This window comes from Vigna unguiculata, chromosome 1 (assembly GCF_037176805.1).
Source record: "Vigna unguiculata cultivar grain cowpea cultivar isolate G323 ecotype 2 chromosome 1, ASM3717680v1, whole genome shotgun sequence".
Lineage (NCBI taxonomy): Eukaryota > Viridiplantae > Streptophyta > Magnoliopsida > Fabales > Fabaceae > Vigna > Vigna unguiculata.
Window position 1 is genome coordinate 47114365 of NC_140792.1, and position 24034 is coordinate 47138398.

Consider the following 24034-nt stretch of genomic DNA (forward strand, 5'->3'; position numbering starts at 1 on the left):
ACCCATTGTTAAAAATTTATTACAAACAATGTCACCGACTAACTTACAATGGCAAATGCAGTACATCCTTCATAATATTCATGTGTATTTTTATCTCTAAATAAAATAAAATAATATTTATATGTATTTTTATCTCTAAATAAAATAAAACTGTATTAGTTATTATTAAGGTAAAAATTTATGTTACAATTAACTACGAACGTTTTAAAATTTAATGTTTATTAATATTTTTAACCGGTGGACATTGGTTAGAATTTTATTTTCTTCATTTCATCATTTAATTGTGTTTATTTAAAAAGATATTATTGAAGATAATATTTGACTAATTATTTAATATTACAAATATTAAAAACTACGTCGTTTTTCAAGTTTTTCACGTGTGTATTTATTATTTTTAATATTACTATTTAAGTATAATTAAATAAATATTTATTATCAATTTAATCCCATTTAAGACTTGTGTACTTCGACTGAAAAATGTTTCTACAGCAACCATAGGAACTAAGCAAGTACACAGGCAACAATATGGATATTCAACTTAACACATTGGTACAACTATTCAATACACGCTGCTATTTACACCTCATCCAGTTTTTTGACAATGAAAAAGTGAAAAAAGAAATAGGTAAAAAAAAAAAAAAACTTTTTAATTCTTTACCAGTTTCCTTTATCACCCCATAGAATGAATCCCACATTTATTTCATACAATATTTGCTTTCATTTTAGAAAAATAATAATCAATGTAGTAAATGAATTCAGCAATTAATTAATTATAATAAATGCTTTTAATTATAATTATAAATTATAAGATAAAATAAAATGATTGTAAAAATTAAAAAGGAAAGAAAAAAAGTGATGTGAGATAATTTGTTTGGTCACAATAGATCCTTTTCTTCTTCATCTTCTAGAGTCTGAGCACTGGGCACTCACACACAGAGGTACCCCCACCCCCTCGTGCGCTCCTCCACTCTTCTATTAATACGCTTTCTCTTTCTTTCTCTCTCTCTCTCTCTCTCTCTCTCTCTCTTCTCTCTCTCTCCAACCATTCAAAACAGTTTGGTTGGGTTTATATCCATAACACTTCTTCTTTTCTCTACTTCTTCTGTTGCAGCAATGGTTTCTCTGCCAACACTCCTCTTATTGTTCGCCGCCTTCGCCGCCGCGATCTTCCTGCACCGGGCGTTGAGCCGGCGGAAGTTGCGGCTTCCGCCGGGCAGCTACGGTCTGCCGTTCATCGGCGAGACGCTGCAGCTGATATCTGCGTACAAGAGCGCCAATCCGGAGCCGTTCATGGACGAGCGCGTGAGGCGCTACGGGTCGATCTTCATGACGCACGTATTCGGCGAGCCGACGGTGTTCTCGGCGGACCCGGAGCTGAACCGGTTCATTCTGCAGAACGAGGGGAAGCTGTTGGATTGCAGTTACCCTGGTTCCATATCGAACCTACTCGGAAAACACTCTCTTCTGTTGATGAAAGGCGCTCTGCACAAGAGAATGCACTCGCTCACCATGAGCTTCGCCAACTCCTCCATCATCAAGGATCACCTTCTCCACCACATCGACCGCCTCATCGGCCTCAACCTCGATACCTGGTCCGATCGTGTTACTCTCATGAACCAGGCAAAAAAGGTTAAATACTTATAACAGAACACGAGAATATAAAATAATTTAAGTTTTTTACTTAAACCAACTTGTATATTTTTAAGTTTTGTACAAGTTTTTTGTCACTTAACTTGCGTATTTGTTTGCACCTTTTTAAGTTGTTGATGTATTAGTCACTTGAGCTGTGTTAGTGTTTTTTGTGTTTTCCTTGTGAGAATAAAAGTTTTATTTCGGTTTTTGAATTTGATTTTTTCATTTATGAATTACCAAGGTTTTAAATTTCTGTCGTGGTCACAGTTATGTTGCGTTTAGTTTACAGTATTGATTAGTCCAAGGTTTTAAATATGGCTGTGGTCGCGGTTTCTTTGCATTTATTGATTTTGCAGAAGAGATGTGATCACAACAATAGTAGTAGTCGCGGATATTTCAAGGATATTATGTTTGTGTAACGTTTTTTTCATGACTTTGTGGATTACGAAGGTGAAATTTTGAATTCTGATTAGAAAAGGTGTTATTAATAGTGTTTTAACTTTCCCAAATCATTACCGGGGAATAACACGTTCATGTGTGTTGCCGAGTCAAGTCAGCTATGGCTCGGGCGAGTTTGGCTGGTTGACTCACCATCATAATGTACCATATGGGGGCTGTGAGTGAGAGAAAAGTGGTGGACCAGGTCTTCCCTATTGCACCTCAAATTCTTTGATTTTATTATCTAAATCTAGTTTTGTTTGTTTACTTATTTAGTTGAAAGCTAATCAGCAACTTTCGTATATGTGTCTAACCAGCACTGGAAAGTTTTAAAGCTTTCTCTCTCATGTCTCTGTTTGAGTATTTTTCTTGTTGTTTTTGTTTTTGTTTTATTTAATTTTGGTTTAATCGGAAAAAGTTGTTTGTAATTAATAAAGTAATACGGGTGTGTGAGCATGTGATAGCGATGTGCGTGATGAAAATGGGGTGTGGTGACTCAGATTCCATGGTTCGGTACAATGTGTCCAATCTGGTTGCACATGAGGCTTTGCATCAGACGTTAATTTAAACGAAAAAGGTTTCCTTCGGTTACAAAGGATAATAATCACACTCTGCATATTAAACGTTTGGTCATCATCATGTAGGGTGAGCATGCACATGTATGAAGATGTTTGTATGCATGATATAAGACATGTGGAAAGGGAGGGGGTTGTTGCCTTTTAGTAATTCCTTTTCAACTACTCGTGTTTTTTTATTCCCCAAATTGCTAACAATGTTTGTGCAAATGATGATGGTTATGGATAATTGTTTTGACAACGCTGGTTTTGCAGATAACGTTTGAGCTAACAGTGAAGCAATTGATGAGCTTTGACCCTGATGAATGGACTGAGAGTTTAAGGAAAGAGTATGTTCTTGTGATTGAAGGCTTCTTCACTCTCCCTTTACCTCTCTTCTCCACCACATACCGCAGAGCCATCAAGGTCCATATGCACCCAAATTTCAACACGTTTAATTCATGGGTTAATGACAATATTAAATCTTTTTAGTATGAGATTAGTGATTAGTGAATATGAATTGAGTTTGCAGGCAAGAACAAAGGTGGCAGAGGCACTAACGTTGGTGGTGAGGCAGAGGAGAGAAGAGTATAACGAAGGGAAAGAGAAAAAGAGTGACATGCTAGGGGCACTGTTGGCCTCCGGTGACCACTTTTCCGACGACCAAATAGTGGATTTCTTGTTGGCTTTGCTCGTCGCCGGTTACGAGACCACCTCCACCATAATGACTCTTGCAGTCAAGTTCCTCACTGAGACTCCTCTGGCCCTGGCACAGCTCAAGGTACGTAACAAACCTAAGCACCCGCTATGCTATACCTTATTTATTTATATGATCATCAGAATATTCGTTTGTTAACGTAAAACATGATTCACAAATATCTAATTTTTTTTTCTTAATTTTTAACAATTTTTGTTTTTATTATAATTCTGGAATTTTGATGTCATGATTTGGTTTGGGTTTTCTGGACCGAATGGTTGTGGCTGCAAACAACCCCACCACCACCCTGTCCATGTTAATGACCACCACCACTCCACCGCCAGTCCACCGTGTGTGGTGTGCTTCCGTTGGAAACTCGTTTTCGTTATCTGATCCTTTATACTCTCTGTCTCCACCGCCACCGGGATTGACTTTTTCCTTATTATAAACGCCCCATTCTAAACATTAATTATGGAAAGGTATTTTGCTTAAAAAAATGCCTAACAGGGTTACTACCTCCACGAGATTATTCTACGCATACATGAATATACTGCTGCTATTTTTATCTTTTTGAATAATTCTACCTTTTCATGAATACATTATTTTAAATAAAAGAAATAATTGATTTGAATGAAAACATATTAAGAAGGAAAAAAATGCTTTATTGGAAGATTCAATTATTTTGAAACATTTTTTATTTCTAAAATTGCAGCTATTTTGGAATAGAAATAGTAAATGAGAATTTTTTGTTTTATATTAAAATATCGTACCCCTGACTTTTAATATAGTCGATATGTTAAATATCATGGTTTTTAACACTCTCTGTTGCATTACATCGGTCATAATTATGGAAAGGAATTATTTTTTATCTGTTGAATTCTAAATATATATTATCATACTATTATCTGTCTTCTAATTTTAAATATTTTAAATCGTACATTTATGGTATTAGATGGAAAGAGGAAAGATAAAATAAGAAATGATATAAAGATTTTATTAGAAAACATTATTCTGCAAACTAATCCTAGAAATACAAAAGAAGCAAAATAAAGGAGTAAATCCTTTATTCATCGTGATTTCTGACTATATTATGACAATCATTAGGAAAAGCGCAAATATTGTTTAAGTTGTTTATAAAAAAAATTGGTTAGTTCCATAATCCAAATTTGGAAAAGTACGGCTATGAAGTTGTAATTAATGTAGGATTCCTTTTTTGTTTTCCCTAGGACACTGCCAGACACAGGAAAAAGATTTTATGTCTGGTTTTTGTTGTTTTGTGCACGTTAAATTAATTCTGAATTCAAACCCTGTGGTTAAAGCCTGGCTCCTTCAAATTTTCACCGTAGTAACACGGTTGATAAGTTGAAAGCAATCACGCTTTGTCATGACTGAGAGCAGACACAAAAGAAGAGAGGGATATGGGCAGATGGTGATCTATCCAAGGTCATTTCACCATTGACTCCATTTTTTCATTTCACCAATCAATGATTCTTACTCACCGCCCGTGTCCAAGTCCTTTGTCATTTTCTGACATCATCCATATCACACTATACTTCACATCCCAACACAAGTGCTTTCAAATAATTGGATCTTCTAAATATTTTAAAAACACTTTCATTCTTATATATATGTGTGGAGAGATAATGTTTTATTAGAAAAGAAAGATCTTCATAGCCAGGATTTGGTTTAACAGGGGAAACAAATGATGGTGTGAAAACGTAGTAAAAAAGTAGACAGGAAAAAAAAGTCATAGGAGACATGGGTGGAACCAAGAGGCAAAATTATTACATTCAAAGCTCACGCTTGGTATTGGTCTTTTTGACCTGATCACGGCCGTGTGTGGTGCGGAAAGACGGAAAGGCCCTTGCCACCGTGCGTCTGTATCTGCTTCTGCATCATCTGCTGCACTCTGCAGAAAGTACTTTTTGTGTTTGCAGAACTTGTTTTGCCGCGGACTTATCTCCTTGGACCTCTCGGTCCCATGGTCATGTCTGGGAAGTCGTGTGGCTCTAATTTCAACGCCTATTTATGATCACACGTTCGTAGTTATGTGAAAGGTGACAGTGTCATATTAGTCCCAAACCCCACGTGGAGGATGACTATAACTTTGATTCCTTCAACTATTTACAATACCAGTAAATCCTTTTAGATTTAATCTGGTATCACCATGTTAATCAGGATTACTTTTTCCTTAATCTCGCATTAGTGTATGTTAATACTGGACTATTTTTTAGACTTTGATTGTGTTATTTACAGGAAGAGCATGACCAAATCAGAGCAAGGAGTGACCCAGCGGCACCACTGGAATGGACAGATTACAAGTCAATGGTTTTTACCCAGTGTGTAAGTATACAGTATATACATGTTACCTCAATGCTCAATGTATAATGAAATTAACAGTATAAGGTTGTTGAACAACAGCTACTATTGATTTTGTCGGTGTTTTAAGTCATGTCCTTTCCTTGTTTTTTAATCATTTGTGCAATACAGGTTGTGAATGAGACCTTGAGGGTGGCAAATATAATTGGTGGGATATTTAGAAGAGCAACGACAGACATAGACATAAAAGGTAACCCACAATAAAAAGGTTGTGGAATTTAGCCTATGAGAAATCGCACATTGCAATTTACCTACTGCAACAAAATTTGAATGCTTTACTTGTAATAGGTTACACTATTCCTAAGGGATGGAAGGTCTTCGCATCATTTCGTGCTGTACATCTGAATCCTGAATATTACAAAGATGCACGCACCTTCAATCCCTGGAGATGGCAGGTACTTCAGTCTTTATTACTAATCCAAGTTCGGTCTCAAATGAGTTTTTGTTCTTTGTCACTTACCGGTGACCATAATTTATCAGAGTAACTCATCGGAAGCATCAAACCCTGCGAATGTTTATACACCTTTTGGGGGAGGGCCACGGTTGTGCCCTGGTTATGAGCTAGCCAGAGTTGTACTTTCTGTCTTCCTTCACCGCATTGTCACCCGCTTCAGGTACAAACGTTATGCATAGTTATGTATCTTAATTATGGAATTTGAATTTTCTGCTGTTTTTTGTGTCGAATTTGGATTCTCTGTTGTTGGTTTTTTCTGTACTGTTTCTCTACCGTGTCTTTATAATACATTGATCGTCATTAATTTTGACGTTTTAAAATATATTAAAAAAATATTTAAAATATCAATACAGTGTATTTTTAATGCTCAGTAAGAGACAGTACCAAAAAAATTCAATAAAGAATTTGGACTCTTTTTTATGTTGTTATCCAATAAAGAATCTAGACTCTTTTCTATGTTGTTTTTTTGACGTGTCTTTAAAATAAGGTATAATTAGTCGTATAGTATCCAGTTTGGGGCTATGGTGTCAAATAGGTACCCAGTTTAAAAAAGTGTCAATTGCATCCTAACTTTTGAAAAAGTAATTCAATTAGGTCCCTTTCAGACAGAGTTGCGCCGTTAGTCAATATGTCACGCGTCAGTCTGTGATTTTTTTTTTTTTTTAAATCTTTTAAATTTTTTTTATAGTTTTTACTTTTTACACTAAAAACTCTTTAATTATGGTGTATGTGTTAAGAGTTTAATTTTAATCTATCACTAATTTCGTGGTTTGAATTGATGGCAGTTGGGTTCCTGCTGAGGAAGACAAGTTGGTGTTTTTCCCAACAACTAGGACGCAGAAGAGGTATCCTATTATTGTGAAGCGTAGAAGTGCAAACCATGTATAGCAACATGAAAAATTAAGAGCCTCGTAACAGGTAGAGAAGGCACAGAGGAACCTCAGCGTAGATCAATTTAATAAGTTCATGTTCATCATATATGAATAAATAATTATATTATATTTCAGTTTAGCAATTCATATATGATTTCAGAAAAGTTTGCAATAAATTTGGCACAATTCAACTTATTTTAATTATAACCAGCAGTGGTTTTATCGATACCAAACGCATCAAATTAAAAAGAAAAATACTACGGAGATCACTAATCAATACATGTAAGAGAACTCGAAAAACATGGAACGATATTTGATTTATAATATATTATGATTGTGTTTTCCGTGTTAAGATCAATAATAAATGTCATTTTCTTGTAAAAGTTTTACTTAGATAATGCTACTCTTTTAAAAATATATTATTTAAAATTTTTGAATGATTATTTTGAGAATACACTAAAAATAAAAAAAAATATTTATTTAAACTATTCAAATAAAAAAAACGATTGTATTTGAAATTTACATACAGTTTTCACTCTTTCAATTGCTTTCAACCATAATGGTACGGATAATTCTGGGCCAGCCCAAAAAAGGCGTTATCGTGCTAATTTATTGCATGGATAAAAACAACAAATGAAATAAAAAATAAACTATTGTTGGCCCGATATGTTTTATGAATTGCAACGCTAATGGAAAGGTATTGGACCTGGACGTTTTTGAAGACTAATCCATTGAAAAAAAAAAAAACTTGTCTCAGAAGAAAAACATTTTTTAAAGTTAAATCTAATTTTTATATAACTTTTGGAAAAATAAAATTTAAATAAGTTTAATAAATTTTTAGCAATTAGTTCATGCACCAACTATTCAGTTAAAAATCGGTTTAAACATTTTTTAAAAACGATTATTTTATTCGAAAAGATACAAAAACAATGTGTCTAATTTTCGCATCATCACGTAAGAATCATTATTGTTCATTTATAAACCTTATTCGTGTATATCTATTAATCTCACATAAGTAATATTAAAAGTAATTTATATACATGATCTTTTGAAGTGTCTCTATTTCGAATATAGTAATTTATTCTAACAAACCTATCTTGTACACTCGACGTTGGAACATTTATAATTTAATCTATGCTGAACATTGAAAATTACTCTAAGTTATTTATTAAAAAGGACAGTACAGGCGCTATCTTGTTTCTTCAGGAAATTATTTGCTAAAAGCTTTTGGATTTTTTATTGAAGAAATTACTTAACTTCTAAAAACATGCTATCAGATGTTTCAGTTAGCGCATAAATAAATATAACGGATATATTCATCAACAATTTCACTTGCAGCTAAATTGTAAAATAATACAACTAAACCAAACACGGTAAAACAAAACTAATGTGCATTAAAAAAATTGAACTGGTTTCAAATATCCGAACCAAACTACTCCAGTTTGGAATTTAGAATTGATTTTTCTCTAAATTAAACTGTTTAAACTTGATTGTACTTGTGTAATTATAAAAAATAAAAAATAACGGTTCCGAAATAAGATATATGTTTAAAATAGTTCGACAATTTAGATATTTCAACCAATTTATATAATTCATTTAAATTCAATTTGTCCGAATTACGTGATTCAGTTTAGTTCTTTTTAATTCATCCATTTTACTCACTGCTAATGATAATGAATTTAATTATGCACGATATTTAACTTGTTTTTTTTTTCTCTCTCTCTTTTACATTCATATATAGCCAGAGATTGTTCACCAAGGAATGTTATGGACCTGTATGCTACTCATACAGCAAAACAAATTCAAGTACATAATTTTTTGAACAAAACCGGTCTCTTGCATGTTCCATTCTAATCTGAATGGAAATACCATGGATTCCTGGCATTTCTTCTCTGACACTGCCATATTGAAAAGGGAGTTCAGTACAAGTGTACAACAGAGTTTGCTACTTTCCTTTTCCTGTTGATGTTGAGATGAATGTATTTTCTAATGTAAATATGTTAACTTCATTCCCAAATTTTGGAGAGACAATTGGAGGTGACTAAACTATTGGAGTGCAGACAGCAGGATCATAATTCAAACCTCACCAGTTCGGATAAGAAAGCAGATGGACACCACACGACGGTTTTAGGGCAATGGCAAGCTTGATTCTTTTCCGCTACTTCTTTCTTTGTTTCTCAATGTCGACTCCACAAGTTTAACTTTCTTTGAATTATCAGTATTTACAAGTGAGAGTTTTTCAAGAGACGATTTGAGCATGGATATCTGACTGTCTACAGCATGAATTTTCTTCCCAGCTGTTTTCTGTTGCTGATTAGCTTTCGAAGCTTGCAAGTGCCTTCTCAACCTTGCACTTACCGCATCAACAGAAGAATGCAAAGCATCCAATTCAACTTCCTTAAAGCGGTCTGGAAAAAAGGGATGATTTAGTGCTTTTGAAAAAAATATTCTCAGTAGACAGAAATGACCATTGATGATGCAGAATGATGGGGAATGGTGCATCAGGCAAAGGAAAAGAAAGGTAGAAAGTAAACATGTCTAGATTCAGAAAGAGCTCTTGTGAAAAGCATAGCATACTATTATTGCAAACCATTAAGTTTTTTATATATAGAATTCTTCATCAAAACTTGTAAAAAAAGAAAATAAGAAAGTAAAATGAATAGAACTTCTATAAACTATCAACTTATGCAATTAATTTGTATCAGAACTTTCATCTAACTTTTTCGAAATTACAATATATAAGCTGATTTTAATCTATAAGAAAAACTTCATTTTTTTCTCCTAGAAGTATTAATTTTATCCGATCAGGATTTAAATATGAATCTGTGGGAATATGTATTCAAAATTTCATGAACAGATAAATACTGAAAGTAAGGGATCAAACATCCATTACCAAGCTCCGATTTAAACTGCCGCTCTGCTGTGGACAGTGGTTTTTTGTGAGCACAAGGTAAGTTCCTTAATTGTTGCAAGCGCTCTTCCAAAGAATTGTGCATTTGAATAGCACGATCTAACCTTTTCTGTAATATAGCCTCTTTCTTCTCAACGTTCAAAAGTTTCTGCTGTGCTTCGCCTAAGCGAGAATGTTGGTCATTAATGATTTTATTCAACTGAGGTGCGTGATGCTTGAGCTCCAGGTACACCTATTATGACAAAATGCAATGGAAGAGATCCAACAGTTATTATAAAAAGTCATAGCTCATTTTAGAAATCCCCTATAGAGTACATAGAATATAGAATATAAAACTAATGAATTAAATTATAATGAACTACTTCAATTGACACATTAACATGCAATGTCTATTTTTTCCTAAAGCGATCTTCTAGTGCAAATATATTGCACAAGTAGTCATAAAAAGCATTTTTAAGTTCATTTGAAAGAATTTATAGTCCATTAATTACGCTACCTTCAGCCCTCTGTAAAAATATTAATGACTCTTGGCGTAAGTATTACTTCAGTGCTGGCCAAAATTTGTTAGAGAATACTACTGAATGAGCAAATATGATAAACTACAAAAGGTCAGAATAAGGACTTGGATAAATCAGAATTAAGAAGGACAAGCTGGGACACTATGGTAGTCCTACCTTATGTCCATACTCCACATAAGTTTCATGAAACAGCTTGAAATACTGATGTAATGTTGATCGACCTTCAATAGAATCAGCAGCAACAGAACGCAAACTTGGAGAGGCATGGGGAACAAGTACCTCCTTCGGTCCACTAAGTAGTTCTTTGCTAATTATTGTTGGTATGTCCCTCTCCTTTGATACCCCCTCTGATGAAATGGGTTTCTTCTCCATATCAATGCTTACAGGAAGCAAGAGGTTCCAACTTTTCATCTCAAGCACAACACACTCAAGAGAAAGTGTAATAGCTACAATCCATGAATATCCAAATGAATCCGATAAAGACACAAAGCCACAAAATGAGGGTTCTGAGGAGTATCCACTCTGGCAAGTATTTAACACAGGGTGTACAGACGGTGTCTTCATTGTATCATCCTTGCCATTTGACTGACTTGTAAAAGGAAGAAAATGTAAAACTATGGAGTCAATCCCTCCATCATGAAGGGAAAATATTCTTTCTGGCATAAGCATATCAATGAACAACGAAATATTATAACCACTTTCTGCTCTTCGTGGCAGAGCCAAATCAACAATAGCCAATCTCAGCAAAGGGGGTGGATTACCCAACCAGGCATTATGATCGACCTTCCCCAGACTGCTGCAGGTAATTGACTCACAAATCATAGCAAGGCCGAGAATTTGGTCATGGGAATCAACACGAAGACGAGGTGGACTACCAACACACCAGACAGGTTGGATTTCATCGGCAAGAGCATCTATTTGCAATTGCCCACCACTCCAGGCAGTCACCAAAATAGAGTCTTTGCTGACTAAATTGTAGAGAAAACTAACTGCACGACCTTCACATTCTGTGCTACAACCAACTGAATCTCCATTTCCATCCTGACCTACTCTTTGCAGAGGTCCCTACAAATTAAAAAACATGACATACAATCACATTATGTAACACTGCAACTGATGGAACAATCTGACAGGCACTTTTCCATCTATTGATAACACAGCCGACAAAAGTCTAGTTCATAGTATATGTATACCTGCAAGACAAGAGATGCATCAAACAAAGAATAAGCACGAGCTCTTAGCAAGGACAGGCTGTCTCCTTCAGTATCTTGGTTCTGTAACTCGGGAAATGCTGCTTCTAACCAGGAAATTGCCAACTTTGAATTACTCGCAGCAACAGAGTTGGCTGATATTATTCCAAATGTGTGAGCATCATTGTATATTTCTACCAAAGACTCACATTTGAAGAGACTGGAGAAGCAGAGAAAACAGTCACGGATTAAAAAATATATGAGTAGGTTACAAACATTTTTTAGAAATAACTTCATCTATTATGAAACAACAATCATTAGAAAATGGCCAAAAGACATCAAGGTTTCATTTGGGTAAACAGTATAAGTAAGCAATTATTGAATAAGTTCTTATACAAGTTGTCTCTATAATTGATGACGAAATAAGTTTTATTATTTTCATATTCTCTCTCAGATATTCATAAAAATGCTTATGTCACTATATATGCTTTCTTCAAACGTAACCATAATGCAGGAAGTACTGGTGATATTTCTGCAGTAAAAGAAAGACAGATACAAAACAAAACCAGGAAAATACCTTCCAAATGGCACAACTGGGCAAAGTACATAGATAGCCCCATTACTGAACAAAATAAAAACCTGTTAAGTAGCACAATAAATAAAATGTTTAAAACTAATAAGTAATGTCAGTAGATAATGTAAAATGGCAAAAAAAATACTTAGTAGTTAAATAAAAATAATATCAGAACTTACACTAAACCTGTCCCATAAGTGGTCACCCCCAAAAGAAAAATCAACTGGGCACACTGATGAGGCATTTCTAAGTCTACCAGGCTCGACAGGCTGTAAATAATATTCTTGCTCTGGTTGCAAAGGATCCACAGCAAGGTTGAAAAGTCTACAAAGACGAGTTTGCAATTAGAGGGAAACACGACAACATAGCTCAAAGTTGAATAGCGTCTTATCCAACCAAGAAAGAACAGACATACACAAAATAAAACAAAAGGCATCAGTACGAAATTTTGATTTTAAAACAAGTACACACCTATTATATTTATATGACCACGGAACGTATTGCGCATGATAAACTAATCCAATCAAATTCCAAGAAAATGAAATTTAAAACGTAATGACAAAATTTAACTATTAGATATAAGGATGAACAAAATTAGCAAAGACTTAAAATCCAATAGCTCGATGAAATTTTTATTTTCTTATGACAAATGGGATGGGAGACTATATTAGCTAGGCTTGTTATACTCTCATATTAATGTAGATAATAGCATTAGAAAGACTACGCAATTTACCATGAAATTTTTTAACCTACTACAATACCAAGCTGATATATGTATTCCCTTGTAGGATTGTAGCCTTTCATATTCTAAATTTCAGCATTGCATTTGAAGCCATTCCAACAGCAACATATTTCCAGTCTATCATAAACCGAGATGACCCATTGAATAACCAAAATCTACGCTTTATATATCACACCATAGTAAATAATATTCAATATCTGACCTCGTTATAAAAATAGCTTACCTGAAAACTGAGTCAGAAGAAAGAATTCCCAAATGAGTATCACTGTAAGGGTGCCATAATGCTTGTAACACCCGAATATCATTGCCACCAGTGGAATACGTCTGAGAACCAACAGTAATAGTCCTGCAATAAGATATCCAGAAAAAAAAAAAAGGTTAAAAACTCTATGATGACAAGGAAAAGCTCATAACTCCAGCAACATAAAAAAAAAATTGCACACCCTCATTATAGTTTACAGTATTGATATGTTGAGAAACCTGAATAGTTTATATACCTAATTGACGCTCTTCCATTCTCTCTATCTCCCTTTTCATCATATCATATCATATCTACCTTTCTTTCCCCTCTATCTCTATCCCTCCCAGGCTATCTAGCTCAAGCAGCACATACGTGTCCCTATATCATTTTTCATATAATTTATAACTATAACTTCTTCCTATACAATGCAACTCAATAGTAAACTTGAAAATCCGATAATCATAACTCGAAAACAATAAATATTTAAGAAAAAACTGAGATTATCCGGTAGCAGAGAAAAAGCATATTATAGTAGAAAAGTCAACTTGCAAATGTACCTGCAAATCAAGTTCACGTCATTCTTAGATGCGCGTCCGTAAAGATACATAACAGAGAGCCTTTCGGAACCGAAAAGGAGTATTGCTGTTCCGTTCCTGTTGACGGAGATTTTGTGGACATCGAAATCGAGCTCGGCGTCTGCTTGCAACACCTGTTTCAAATTCCGTAACGAATTAGCATATCATTGGTTTCCGTTTGTACGAAAATCTAAATGCTCAGAGAGAGAGAGAGATACCTTCGAGGGAGAAGAGGCGAGGACGGAAGAAGGATCGGGGTCGCCAAGTCGGAGAGATAGGCGGTGGAGAATGCGGCTGTTCGTGTCCCAGAAGTAGAGGCGCGAGGCTCCGTCCCAGGCCAGGATATTCCGGTAACCGGAAACAGTGGCGCCGCCGTGTGCGGTGAAGAGAGGGTGTTTGGGAAGGGGGACCCACTCGACTTCGTCTTTGGGAGTTTGGGAGCGGCTTGGGCTCGTCTCCGAGCTCGGCTCCAACGTGATTCTCATCGTTGTTGCTGTTTTGTGCTTCGTTCTTTCGTCCTTTGAGTTTTACTTTCACAGTTCGAACCCTTGCTGCTTTTCTTTCCGGCAGGGTGGTTCCTCGATCCGTAAGAACGACGTCGTACCCGCTCTTTGCTTTTGAAAAATTGAAACTTTTTTTGTTTGTCTTCTGACTTGATTTTGGATTGGAGAGGCCCAAAAGACCGCATCAGCCCTTTGGAGGGGTAATTTCTTTCCCACCCCCATGTTTTCTTACGGTACCCCAAAAGCAAGTCAAAATGTCAAATTTGTCCTCTCTTACCCCCCCTTAGAATCTCCATACTTTCTCCTCCATCTCCACCCCATTTTCTTCCTCCACATCCACTTGCACCCTATCTTCTTCTTCCACCTCCAACTCCACCCATTATTTCCCCCTTCCATCTTTATCTTCATCTTCACCTTTACCTTCATCCCATCCATTTCTTCCACCTCCACCTCCATCCCCATCATCTTCTTTCTCCTTCATCCTAAAAAACATTAATAAGTGTTTATTAAAATAAATAGAAAGATCATAATAATATAAATCCAAGGAAGAGTACGAAAAACAGCAACAAAAAGATAGAATATAAGTTTTGAATTTTATAATACATGCACATTCCAGATTATACGATCCATAATGTAAAATTACATTTTAAATTGTGCGATTCATAATGTAAATCATTACGGATTATACAATATAAAAGGTAATTTGTCATTACAAACTGTACAGAATATCTACAAATTGCACAATTCGAAACCATATTACAGTAATAATATAATTGGAATTTAAAAAATATACGTGGTGGTGGAGGAAAATACGAGAGTGCATGAAAAAATTCTCTTTTGGAAGGACTTTTTTCATGAACTTTTCTTTACTTCTTTTTTCTTCTTGCATCCCATAAAACTTGTAATTCTCAAACTAACCTCAATAAAAATTTAATAAAACCCGTTATATATTTGAACAATCCTTTCAACAACTAAGTGATCCATTTGAAGAACATGAGACTAGTGAAGTAAGTGTCCTATCATAAAAAAAATTATATTACATATTAAGACACAATTTTTAACAAATTTTTAAGACAATATTTATCTTTTTTTTTATATTATTTAAACTCACACTTAAAATTTTTAATAATATTTTCGTGTAAGTTCCTACCATATTATTTGTCTATTACTTATGTTTTCCTCAAGAAAAAACACTTAAAAGACTCGCTTTCAATAAATAATGAATAAAATGATATCAAAATATCAAAACATAACTTTCAACTTTACTTTCAATTTACACTTGAACTCATAACACATAATTGTTGTATTTGAATGATAGAAAACAAGGTAAGGTAACCGTTAGAATGATATTTGATTTTTTTTTAATCTGATATGCGATGTTGTTGTTGTACAGATGTTTCTTAGATGTGAGTTATTGCTGGGGCGAAACTAAACTAGAAAAAAGAAACATTGTTTGCAAAAAGAATATCTCTCAAGCAACCATACTCCTTATTCAAGTTGTAGTGGGTTTAGCAAAAAAAAAGAAAAAACGTTGAAGCAACCATCATGTCATAGAAGATTGTCAAATGAGATTTAGATTAAGGTGGTTAAATTGTTGGACAAAACAAATATTGTTAGAAAATATGCGAGTCTAAACTTAATACTACTATTTTAATACTAGTATTTTATAAGTACTCAATCATTATTTACCTTATGTTTATAAAACGTAGTCTTCCAGAGACTTCATATGATTCTATGTACAGAGATGGAGAAAGATAGATAATTTAATAAATAATTAATTTATTTGTAGTTTTATTTTGATTATATTTTTACAGAGAAACGTGTAAATATTTATGGAAGGTTATATACTAATATTTACTTTTTAATAAACTTAAAGGCTTAATCCAAACATGTAGTAACTTAGCTCCAACACCTAACTATTAACTAAACCAATGATTAGTTTTGATACAATTAATTTAGTCTTGTTATCCTTATAATAATAATAATAACTTTTTCTCTTTTAATTTACATACATACAAGATTTTCTAAAATGAATGTAAACGACAAGTTTTCTTATTATTGAGAACCAAATAACAAGTTAGGTGCAACAATGATATAGTCAATGATTTTTGGCAAGGGTTAAGCCAAGTATTAATTATTAAAAAAATAAAAATATGTTTCCAAGATCAATGTATTTAACTTCATGTAGTATATTACTGATTAAAAATCATATAAAATTTAAATTAAACGTAACAAAAAATAAAAAATAACTCGCTATGATCATTGAGGAAGTTTGGTTTGACAGCGTTTATTCAATGTAAATTCCTGAATAATTTACTTTGTACTACAAACGTTATATATCGATGTCATTCACAACGTGGAGAGATTAATAATTTATTTTATTTCTGAACAGGGCTGAAACAAGAATAAAGACACGGCAACATAAAAAAAATAAATAGTAATACAAAGTCTAATGAAATTGAAGTGCCTGTAAAAAATTATGTATTTTTCTATGGTCCAGGCTACCCCAGTAAGTCAGTTAAAACCAAACCTTTATATTTATTTTATGATCGTAACATGATTATTGTTTTAACTACTTTTTTTTTCTTTCAAAATTTAATTTGAAAATGATGTATGAGCGAAAGAAAACGTCAATTTAAAAAACAAATATGTAAAAACCCCTCGAAAGCTAAATTAGAAGACCGAGTTAGTGCATCAATTGGTAATGAAGGTCACATCGTAATCAGAATCCAGCACTGACGATGCATTCAGTTGTTTATATATGTACAGAGAAATATATACGAAATAATTGCAAAGGAAGAACATAAATACCAAAACAAAATACATATACATATAAATCGCCAAATATGAAGCTCTATTGCATATATTCATTATAATTATTACCTAAACACCATTCAACAAATTTATGTATCCTGGTAGCGGTAAACTGACAGTATCCGAGGTTAGAAAGTTAGGTCTCAAGGTTGCCGGTATCCTTTGGATAAACCTGAAAAATAACAGAAATAAAAAGAAAAAAACACTTAGATTTATTTTTTTTTTAATTTCGATAATCACTGTTTAATTTAGCAAAAAAAGTTAAATATTCGTGATTAAAGAAAGATAATTACCGTAGCAACCCTTGACGCACGCAAAACATATATGATGTGAATAGCTGAAGTTGTTAGTTGACAATCCATAGATGATATATGTACTATAATGTTGGAGCGACACAGTGAGTTCATTTGATTCGTTCTTCCTGAGGAATCTTGGGATACCTGGGATACCCATTTTTGCAAGCTGAAATCTGCAAGAGTGGAAAAAGGTTAATGTGTTGTTGATCAATTTGTATCTGTTTATTCAGATAAAAATATGAGAATATAAGAATATTGTTATCATTATTATATATGGTATGAGGTAAGCACGTGGGAATAACTTGTTTATGTCGGGTAACTAACTAGGTGAGAGAAACCTTTCTATCAGTAACAGTTGTTAGTGGGGGAACCCCTCAACTTGCAGGGTGCCAACAGGGATGGCAATATTGAAGGCCGTGATCTTAGGTCAGAGAAAAAAAATAATAGTAATATTTAACATCAAAATGAGTTAACGGTTAGGCATAACTCTGCATACGCACATGATCAAATACATATCTAGATATTTGTAAACTATATAATATATTATATTATCGATTTTAGTCATCGATTAAGGGCGGCTATTCTTCAAACACAAGGCTCTGAGGGAGACTTCAAAAGAGGATTCATATCTGCGAGACCAAGTCTTATCTCGATCAAAGATAAGAAAGAAAATGATTTTAATAAATAGATTTTAGGATCCAAAAATTTTGAACAATAATTTGGCATAGACGATTTATTGAGGAGTCCAACATCCACATATGACCACACTTTGTGGCCAATTTCCAACCAGCTCAATTTGGCTGTTTAGAAAAGTCAACGAGCTGTGTTGCCAAAGCTGAAAATAAAAATAAAATGCACGACTTAATTTGAATTTTGCTCTTGTGCATTCAAGGGGAGTTGTCAACAAACCAAATTATTGACCTTCCAGAGAGGCGGGGAAAATCAAAACCAACCCTACCATAGTTTTCTGTGCAAGAAAAGTGGTAGAACAAAAGATTATCCTAAACCATAAATTAATACACTAATAACACACCATAATTGTTGGTGGAGGGTTACTAGAAACAAAGTTTTCTACTGTACTGAGGTCAAATAAATAATGCCCCTATTGAAGTTTCCTGGATCATAAAAAACGGTACTTAGTGGGTCCTTCCTACCACACCAAAATTCCCATTAGTTTCCCTCCGTGTAAACCCCGCGTCACCAAAAACGATTAAGGAAAGAGGAATTTAGCTTAAACTTTCACTAGAAAAGAGATACGAATTTCCAAAAGTACACTGTTATGCAAAACTATCTTGTTCCACTAACACACGCAATAATTTTAATTTTAAAGTTTAATCTAGCTTTGTTGGAAAGGAAAATGGCGTGTGCAAGGGGGGGAGACACTTACAGCTTCAATGTCAATTTTGTAGACCAAAAGCTTTCTTCTTTCCCTGCAACTTGTTCTGTAGGCCACGACAACATGCCCCACGGCCAACGCACAAGAGCATACGAACAGAGCTATTTCGGTCCCTCCAACATACCCACTTCGATCAATCCCCGAAACACTGAAGATGTAAACAGCCTTCAACGACACAAACATCAGAGACAATACAGAACACATGGTCGTAATCCCCAAATAAGGTCCGTGCGAAAGCCTGGGTCCGTCACACAAGCTATAAACACCTACAGAAAAAAATATAAAAAAAAAAAAGTTAACAACCCATTAAACAACCTTCATAAGGGTCCTCGAAAATCACTACAAAACTTCACCTTTTGATTAAAACCAAAATTGGCCACTAAAGAAAAAAATGATTTATAGCTTTTCTGGTGTGTGTACTTACAGAAGATGATGAAGGATCGTATTATGGAGATGAGGGGTATATCAACGAGGGAGTATCGGAAATCGTAGTCGTGGAAATGGGAAGCGAGATTTTCCAAGGAGAGAGAAGAGGAGGAAATCGTGGAGAGAAGAGCCGAAGGAAGAAGCGCATCGGCGACAACGAGAAGAACCGGGGCAGAGAAAAGAAGAAGCGATATAACCATAGTGATCAAGAAGAAGACGGTCTTCAAGCCCCTCATTATTCTCTTGGATTTCTCTTCTTTTGAGGAAAAAGCCATGGCGGATCCTATGATTTTGTTGCAGAAAGGAAAGAGTATGTGATGATGTGTTGTTGTGTTGTGGTGACAAGGGGAACGAGGGAGAAGGGTTTAATTAAGAGGGTGAAGAGTTAGAGAGGGTGGAGGATGAAGGAAGGTGCAGGCCAAGGTGCAACAAATTTGACCGGACTTGTCCACTCTTTGAGTGATGACAAATGCTTAGGTTGGGACTTTACACGCACATATAGAGGGACCCCGATGATACTCTTTCTCTCTCCAAACCAACGGCAATACCTAAAAGCTTAAACCACAATCCACTTTATATCTGTGTTTTCATTTTTTTTTTTATTTGGTGTGGGTTATTCCCTGTGTATGCACCAGCTATCAATTTCACTTCTGAGTCTTTGACACGTGTCCCGTGATCGTTGCTGTATGGTGCCTGATGATGGGTGGTGTACCACGTCACCCCGTATGTGCTGGGAATTGGGATGAAACATGAATCTTCTTTATCATTCTGAAAATGATTTTTCTGATATTTTCGCATTCAAATTTCGCATCAAAGCCTTCCTTAATCAGAGAGTGAAGAGGAAAGTATAAACCCATTCCATTTACAGGTAAGAAAATAAATACGATAAAATAAAATAAAATCTGTACATATATATTATTTTTATTAAATAATTTAAAAATAACATTTTGTTTTGAAGCATTTAATATTTTAGTCCAGTATCCTTTCTTAATATTTGACTATTTTTCTGGTACTCCATTTATACCCAAACAACGAGGAGGTTGGGATGGAAAGACATCAAATTTGTTTTTGATTTGGTGGTCAGAAAGTCTGTGATTACAATATTTCTGGTAATCAAGCGGGTATGGTGGAACCGAAAGATTGTATGCATGTGATCACATGCTGCATTTTGTCTTTTCGAGTCATACACATTTTTATTTTTAAAAGCATGCATACAATGAATTTTGTTTTGTTCTGTATATACATCAAAATATTCAAAGTAGAAAACTTAAACAATTACAAACTCTAAGAGGATATGTTGATAATATGTATTATGTGGTGTTGTTCATGCAGCTGTTGGAGCCATCACTCAATCATTTTAGCATGTTCTTCGTTGGCATTGGATTCTCTTTGTAACCTTTTTAAATGTTTTCTTTTGTTACAGTTATGGATTTAGATTTTGAATCTCTGATGGCAACAGACAAACCGAAAATCAACAGTAATATATACAGTGACAGAGAAAACGCAGTTTTATTAATGTGTATCTACTTACATTATGGTATATATATTATAATTCAGATTTTTTAAAAGTATCTCAATTGTATTCTATATTAAAACATTCCTTTAAAATTTTTTATTTAGGAATACATTATATTTGTTTTTTCTTTCTTTTATGTCCTATATGTCCCCTTGACCAAATGAAAAGAGTTAGGTTTCAAAGAGTTAAGGGACTCTCAATCATCAATCCATTGAATTTATTGTGGAGTCAGATACCACTAATTATAATAATGATAATATATTTTTAACATCATTTTTGTTCTATGATTGTAATCACATAACAATTTGTAGTTTCGATTTTTAATTTAATAAATTAAATTGAATCGAATGTTTTCTTCTTCTTTTTTTAAATTAAGGGATATTGTTATGATTAAGATGTATTTTCAGACTGGATTATTACGATTTCCGAGAATCGCAAATGTTAAAGATGACTAAAATATGTTTGATTGGTAAAAAATATTATTGAACAAATTATATATCTTTTAAAACAAAATCAAGATTTAGCATTTATTTGTTATTCAAATATTTAGTCTTTTTATTATTAATTTGATTAAATGATATGATATTTTAATATCTTTTTATTTTAACTCGCGAAAGATTCTTGTCGCTTTCGTAATATGTTTTCTTATCAGAAACTTGACACGGAATTATATTTTGAAAAGAATAGTTTGTTAAAAATGTTATTTTGAATAAAGTATATTAAACCTACAAAACATAGTTTCTAAAATTATATTCATGAAAAAAAAATCTAAAAAATAAATATTTTCCTTCTACAAATTTTTTTTAGTATTTTTTTTATGTTCTTGCACGGATGTTTAGGTGAAAACCTGGGTGCATTCGTTAGTTAATAAAACTTTTCTTAGGGAATGGAGGAATAGCTTTTTTACGTAGATATCAAAATGTGCAAGAGTTTAATGGTAAACCTCTAATTAAAAAATTAAATGAATTGTTTGATTGAATTAATCTAACTAGTGAATTCATTGTTACTTTATTTTAGTTTGTTTTCCTCTGTGCTATCTATGCTTTGTTTTATCTTCCTCGTATATATAAAAAAAAAAAAAAGTGTAGTCTAATTTTGACAATAAAGAAAATTGCTTACATGTGAAAGGTATATAACTAACAGGAGCTAGACAAAGCCATTTTGGCCTAAACTTGCTGACCAGCTCTATCTTAAATTATACGTTAAAACTGACGTTTTATATCTTTCAATAATTGAAGTAAAGAATAATTTATGAGATTTTTTTTTATGACAAAATGGTGAAAGGATCATTAAATACTAATTAAACAAACAATATTTAAATATAACTAATTAATAATATTAACTGATTGAGTATATCAGTTTATTAAAAATAAGAAATAAGTCAATTTTGTGAGTAAGTTTTAACAGAACAGTTGTGTTTTATATGTTAAAAACTATGATGGTTACAATAATAATAAAAATAATAATTTTGTGTAATTGAAAAAAAGAGTTTAAGGTGGTGAGTGAATTAATGTTGGGGAGTAACTGTAGAGAGCAGTTAAGTCAAGCGCGCCAAATATGAAAAAATCGAAGTGTAGCCGTCACACACGAAGACAATTAAAGCCACGCAAAAGCCTCCGAGAAGGTTGTGTTCTAGATACAATGTTACACTATCTTCGACCATACAAATACTTAATACAATAATTTAATTACTTTATTACGATACTAATGGCTAGGGAATTACCATGGGTTTATTACTTCATCGTTATTTTTTTATGTAAAAAAGTATTTTTATTTTTATATTAGGTGGATATGGAATTTTTGTCTTTTCCTCATTCATACTTTTTTTTTACCTTTTTAAATATTAGTTAAACAATTCTTTGTATAAATAAAAGTTACCGTGGATGAAATATGATATAAACAGGTGATCAATGTTAAAATTATACATTTTTTTTCAATTATATAAATATTAAAAAGAATGATAAATAGGATTGCATCAAAATCAAATAATTATAAAAAAATAAAAATAATTAAATGATGTTCTATAATAAATTAAGAATAAATAATTAATATAATTTTTTTAAATTAACTAATAAAAAATATATATTTTAGTAATTTGAAATAAAAATGAATGTGAGGATAAAAACAAATATATATTCAATTTAAAAAATTTAATATTATCCATATTCATATTTAATCGATGTCATTTTTTTTTTATCAAAATCGAAACAGATCTAAATAATAAACGGTTTGTTTCATTCCTAGTAATCCTAAGGAAAATTTATTCATTAAACCGTAATTTCAATTTTATTTTAGTAAAAAAGGTTATTTTTTTATACTAGAATTACATTCATTTTTTTATTTATATATAAGTAATTTATAAGGTATGGTATGATTATTTTTTTAAAATGTTAGACTAACGTGAACAAGTGTTTAAAAATATGTTATATGATAAAACTATATTTTAAATATGTTTGCTGTCTTTTAAATTAGGAGATTATTTTTTATAGTTTAAATTTTATTCAAAGTTAGTTTACTGATTATAAGAAATGTTGCTTTTAGTGTATGAAATTATACAATATTAGTGACATTGATGATATAATGAAGAACAGTCACGTATATTTGATATAACTTTTAAAAATCTTATAAGAATTTAAATATATTTTTAATTCTTCATTTCAGGGATAATGTTACCTTTATTCCTTAACTGTATAAAATGTTTTTTGAATCGCTAGAAAATAGACAACGTTGGTAACTTTTTTCTCAATGTTATAATATTGAGAATTTTTATTTACAGATATACTGTGTAAATAAAATTATACTTTTAGTCTTAAAAAATAGGGGCACATTTCATATTTTCATTTTCTAAAAACTAGCAAATTTCATTTTTTTTATTTTGCAAAATTGTTATTTTTAATTCTGAAATTAGACACATTGGACACACTAATAATGTGACAAATGGTGATCTACTCATTATTTCAAAATCATCTCAGTCAAAGGTAACCTTATTTATGTGACTTAAATAACTTTGTAAATTTCAAAATCAACGTTCCAAAGATTGTTTTATTCTTAGGTATGTACGATTTGTGTTATCTATGTGAGCCATGAGACTTAAATCATTGGATAAAAGTAGTTTTTATTCTCTTTGATTGTAATTTTTTTAAGAAAAACACTTTTTATATTTATTTTAAATAACTTAAAATCACTTCCGAGAATAAACTATATTTAATAATTATAATTTAAAATACGGAAACTTTTACCAACATAAAATAATTTTCAAAAATATATTTAACGCAATATTTTTCTTAAGTGTTATTTTTTATATTT

General features: G+C 32.8%; 3 protein-coding genes across 4 annotated transcripts; 1 reads left to right on the forward strand and 2 right to left on the reverse strand.

The window, feature by feature from the left end:
- Nucleotides 1–857: 857 nt before the first annotated feature.
- On the forward strand, nucleotides 858–7221 carry LOC114162864 (3beta,22alpha-dihydroxysteroid 3-dehydrogenase-like). The gene is made up of 9 exons (XM_028046852.2): nucleotides 858–938; nucleotides 1112–1629; nucleotides 2901–3050; nucleotides 3157–3405; nucleotides 5578–5664; nucleotides 5812–5890; nucleotides 5989–6095; nucleotides 6181–6314; nucleotides 6940–7221. Exons 2-9 carry the CDS (start codon nucleotides 1114–1116, stop codon nucleotides 7040–7042), a joined length of 1425 nt encoding a protein of 474 aa, XP_027902653.1. The 5' UTR covers nucleotides 858–938; nucleotides 1112–1113; the 3' UTR covers nucleotides 7043–7221.
- Nucleotides 7222–8774: 1553 nt separating this feature from the next.
- Nucleotides 8775–14382, reverse strand: MOS7 (nuclear pore complex protein-like protein). 2 transcript variants are annotated; one of them, XM_028082608.2, is made up of 9 exons: nucleotides 13996–14382; nucleotides 13760–13911; nucleotides 13185–13307; nucleotides 12399–12543; nucleotides 12223–12284; nucleotides 11649–11865; nucleotides 10612–11520; nucleotides 9920–10169; nucleotides 8775–9434 (listed from the first exon to the last, which is right to left on the reverse strand). In XM_028082608.2, exons 1-9 carry the CDS (start codon nucleotides 14260–14262, stop codon nucleotides 9154–9156), a joined length of 2406 nt encoding a protein of 801 aa, XP_027938409.1. In that variant the 5' UTR covers nucleotides 14263–14382; the 3' UTR covers nucleotides 8775–9153. The 2 variants fall into 2 exon arrangements, with proteins under 2 accessions (XP_027938409.1, XP_027938418.1); XM_028082617.2 differs by lacking the exon at nucleotides 13996–14382 and having other exon boundaries at nucleotides 12223–12267.
- Nucleotides 14383–16999: 2617 nt separating this feature from the next.
- On the reverse strand, nucleotides 17000–19758 carry LOC114173289 (uncharacterized). The gene is made up of 4 exons (XM_028057990.2): nucleotides 19211–19758; nucleotides 18778–19052; nucleotides 17388–17563; nucleotides 17000–17266 (listed from the first exon to the last, which is right to left on the reverse strand). The coding sequence occupies exons 1-3, from the start codon at nucleotides 19485–19487 to the stop codon at nucleotides 17498–17500; spliced, it is 618 nt and encodes a 205-aa protein (XP_027913791.1). The 5' UTR covers nucleotides 19488–19758; the 3' UTR covers nucleotides 17000–17266; nucleotides 17388–17497.
- Nucleotides 19759–24034: the final 4276 nt, after the last annotated feature.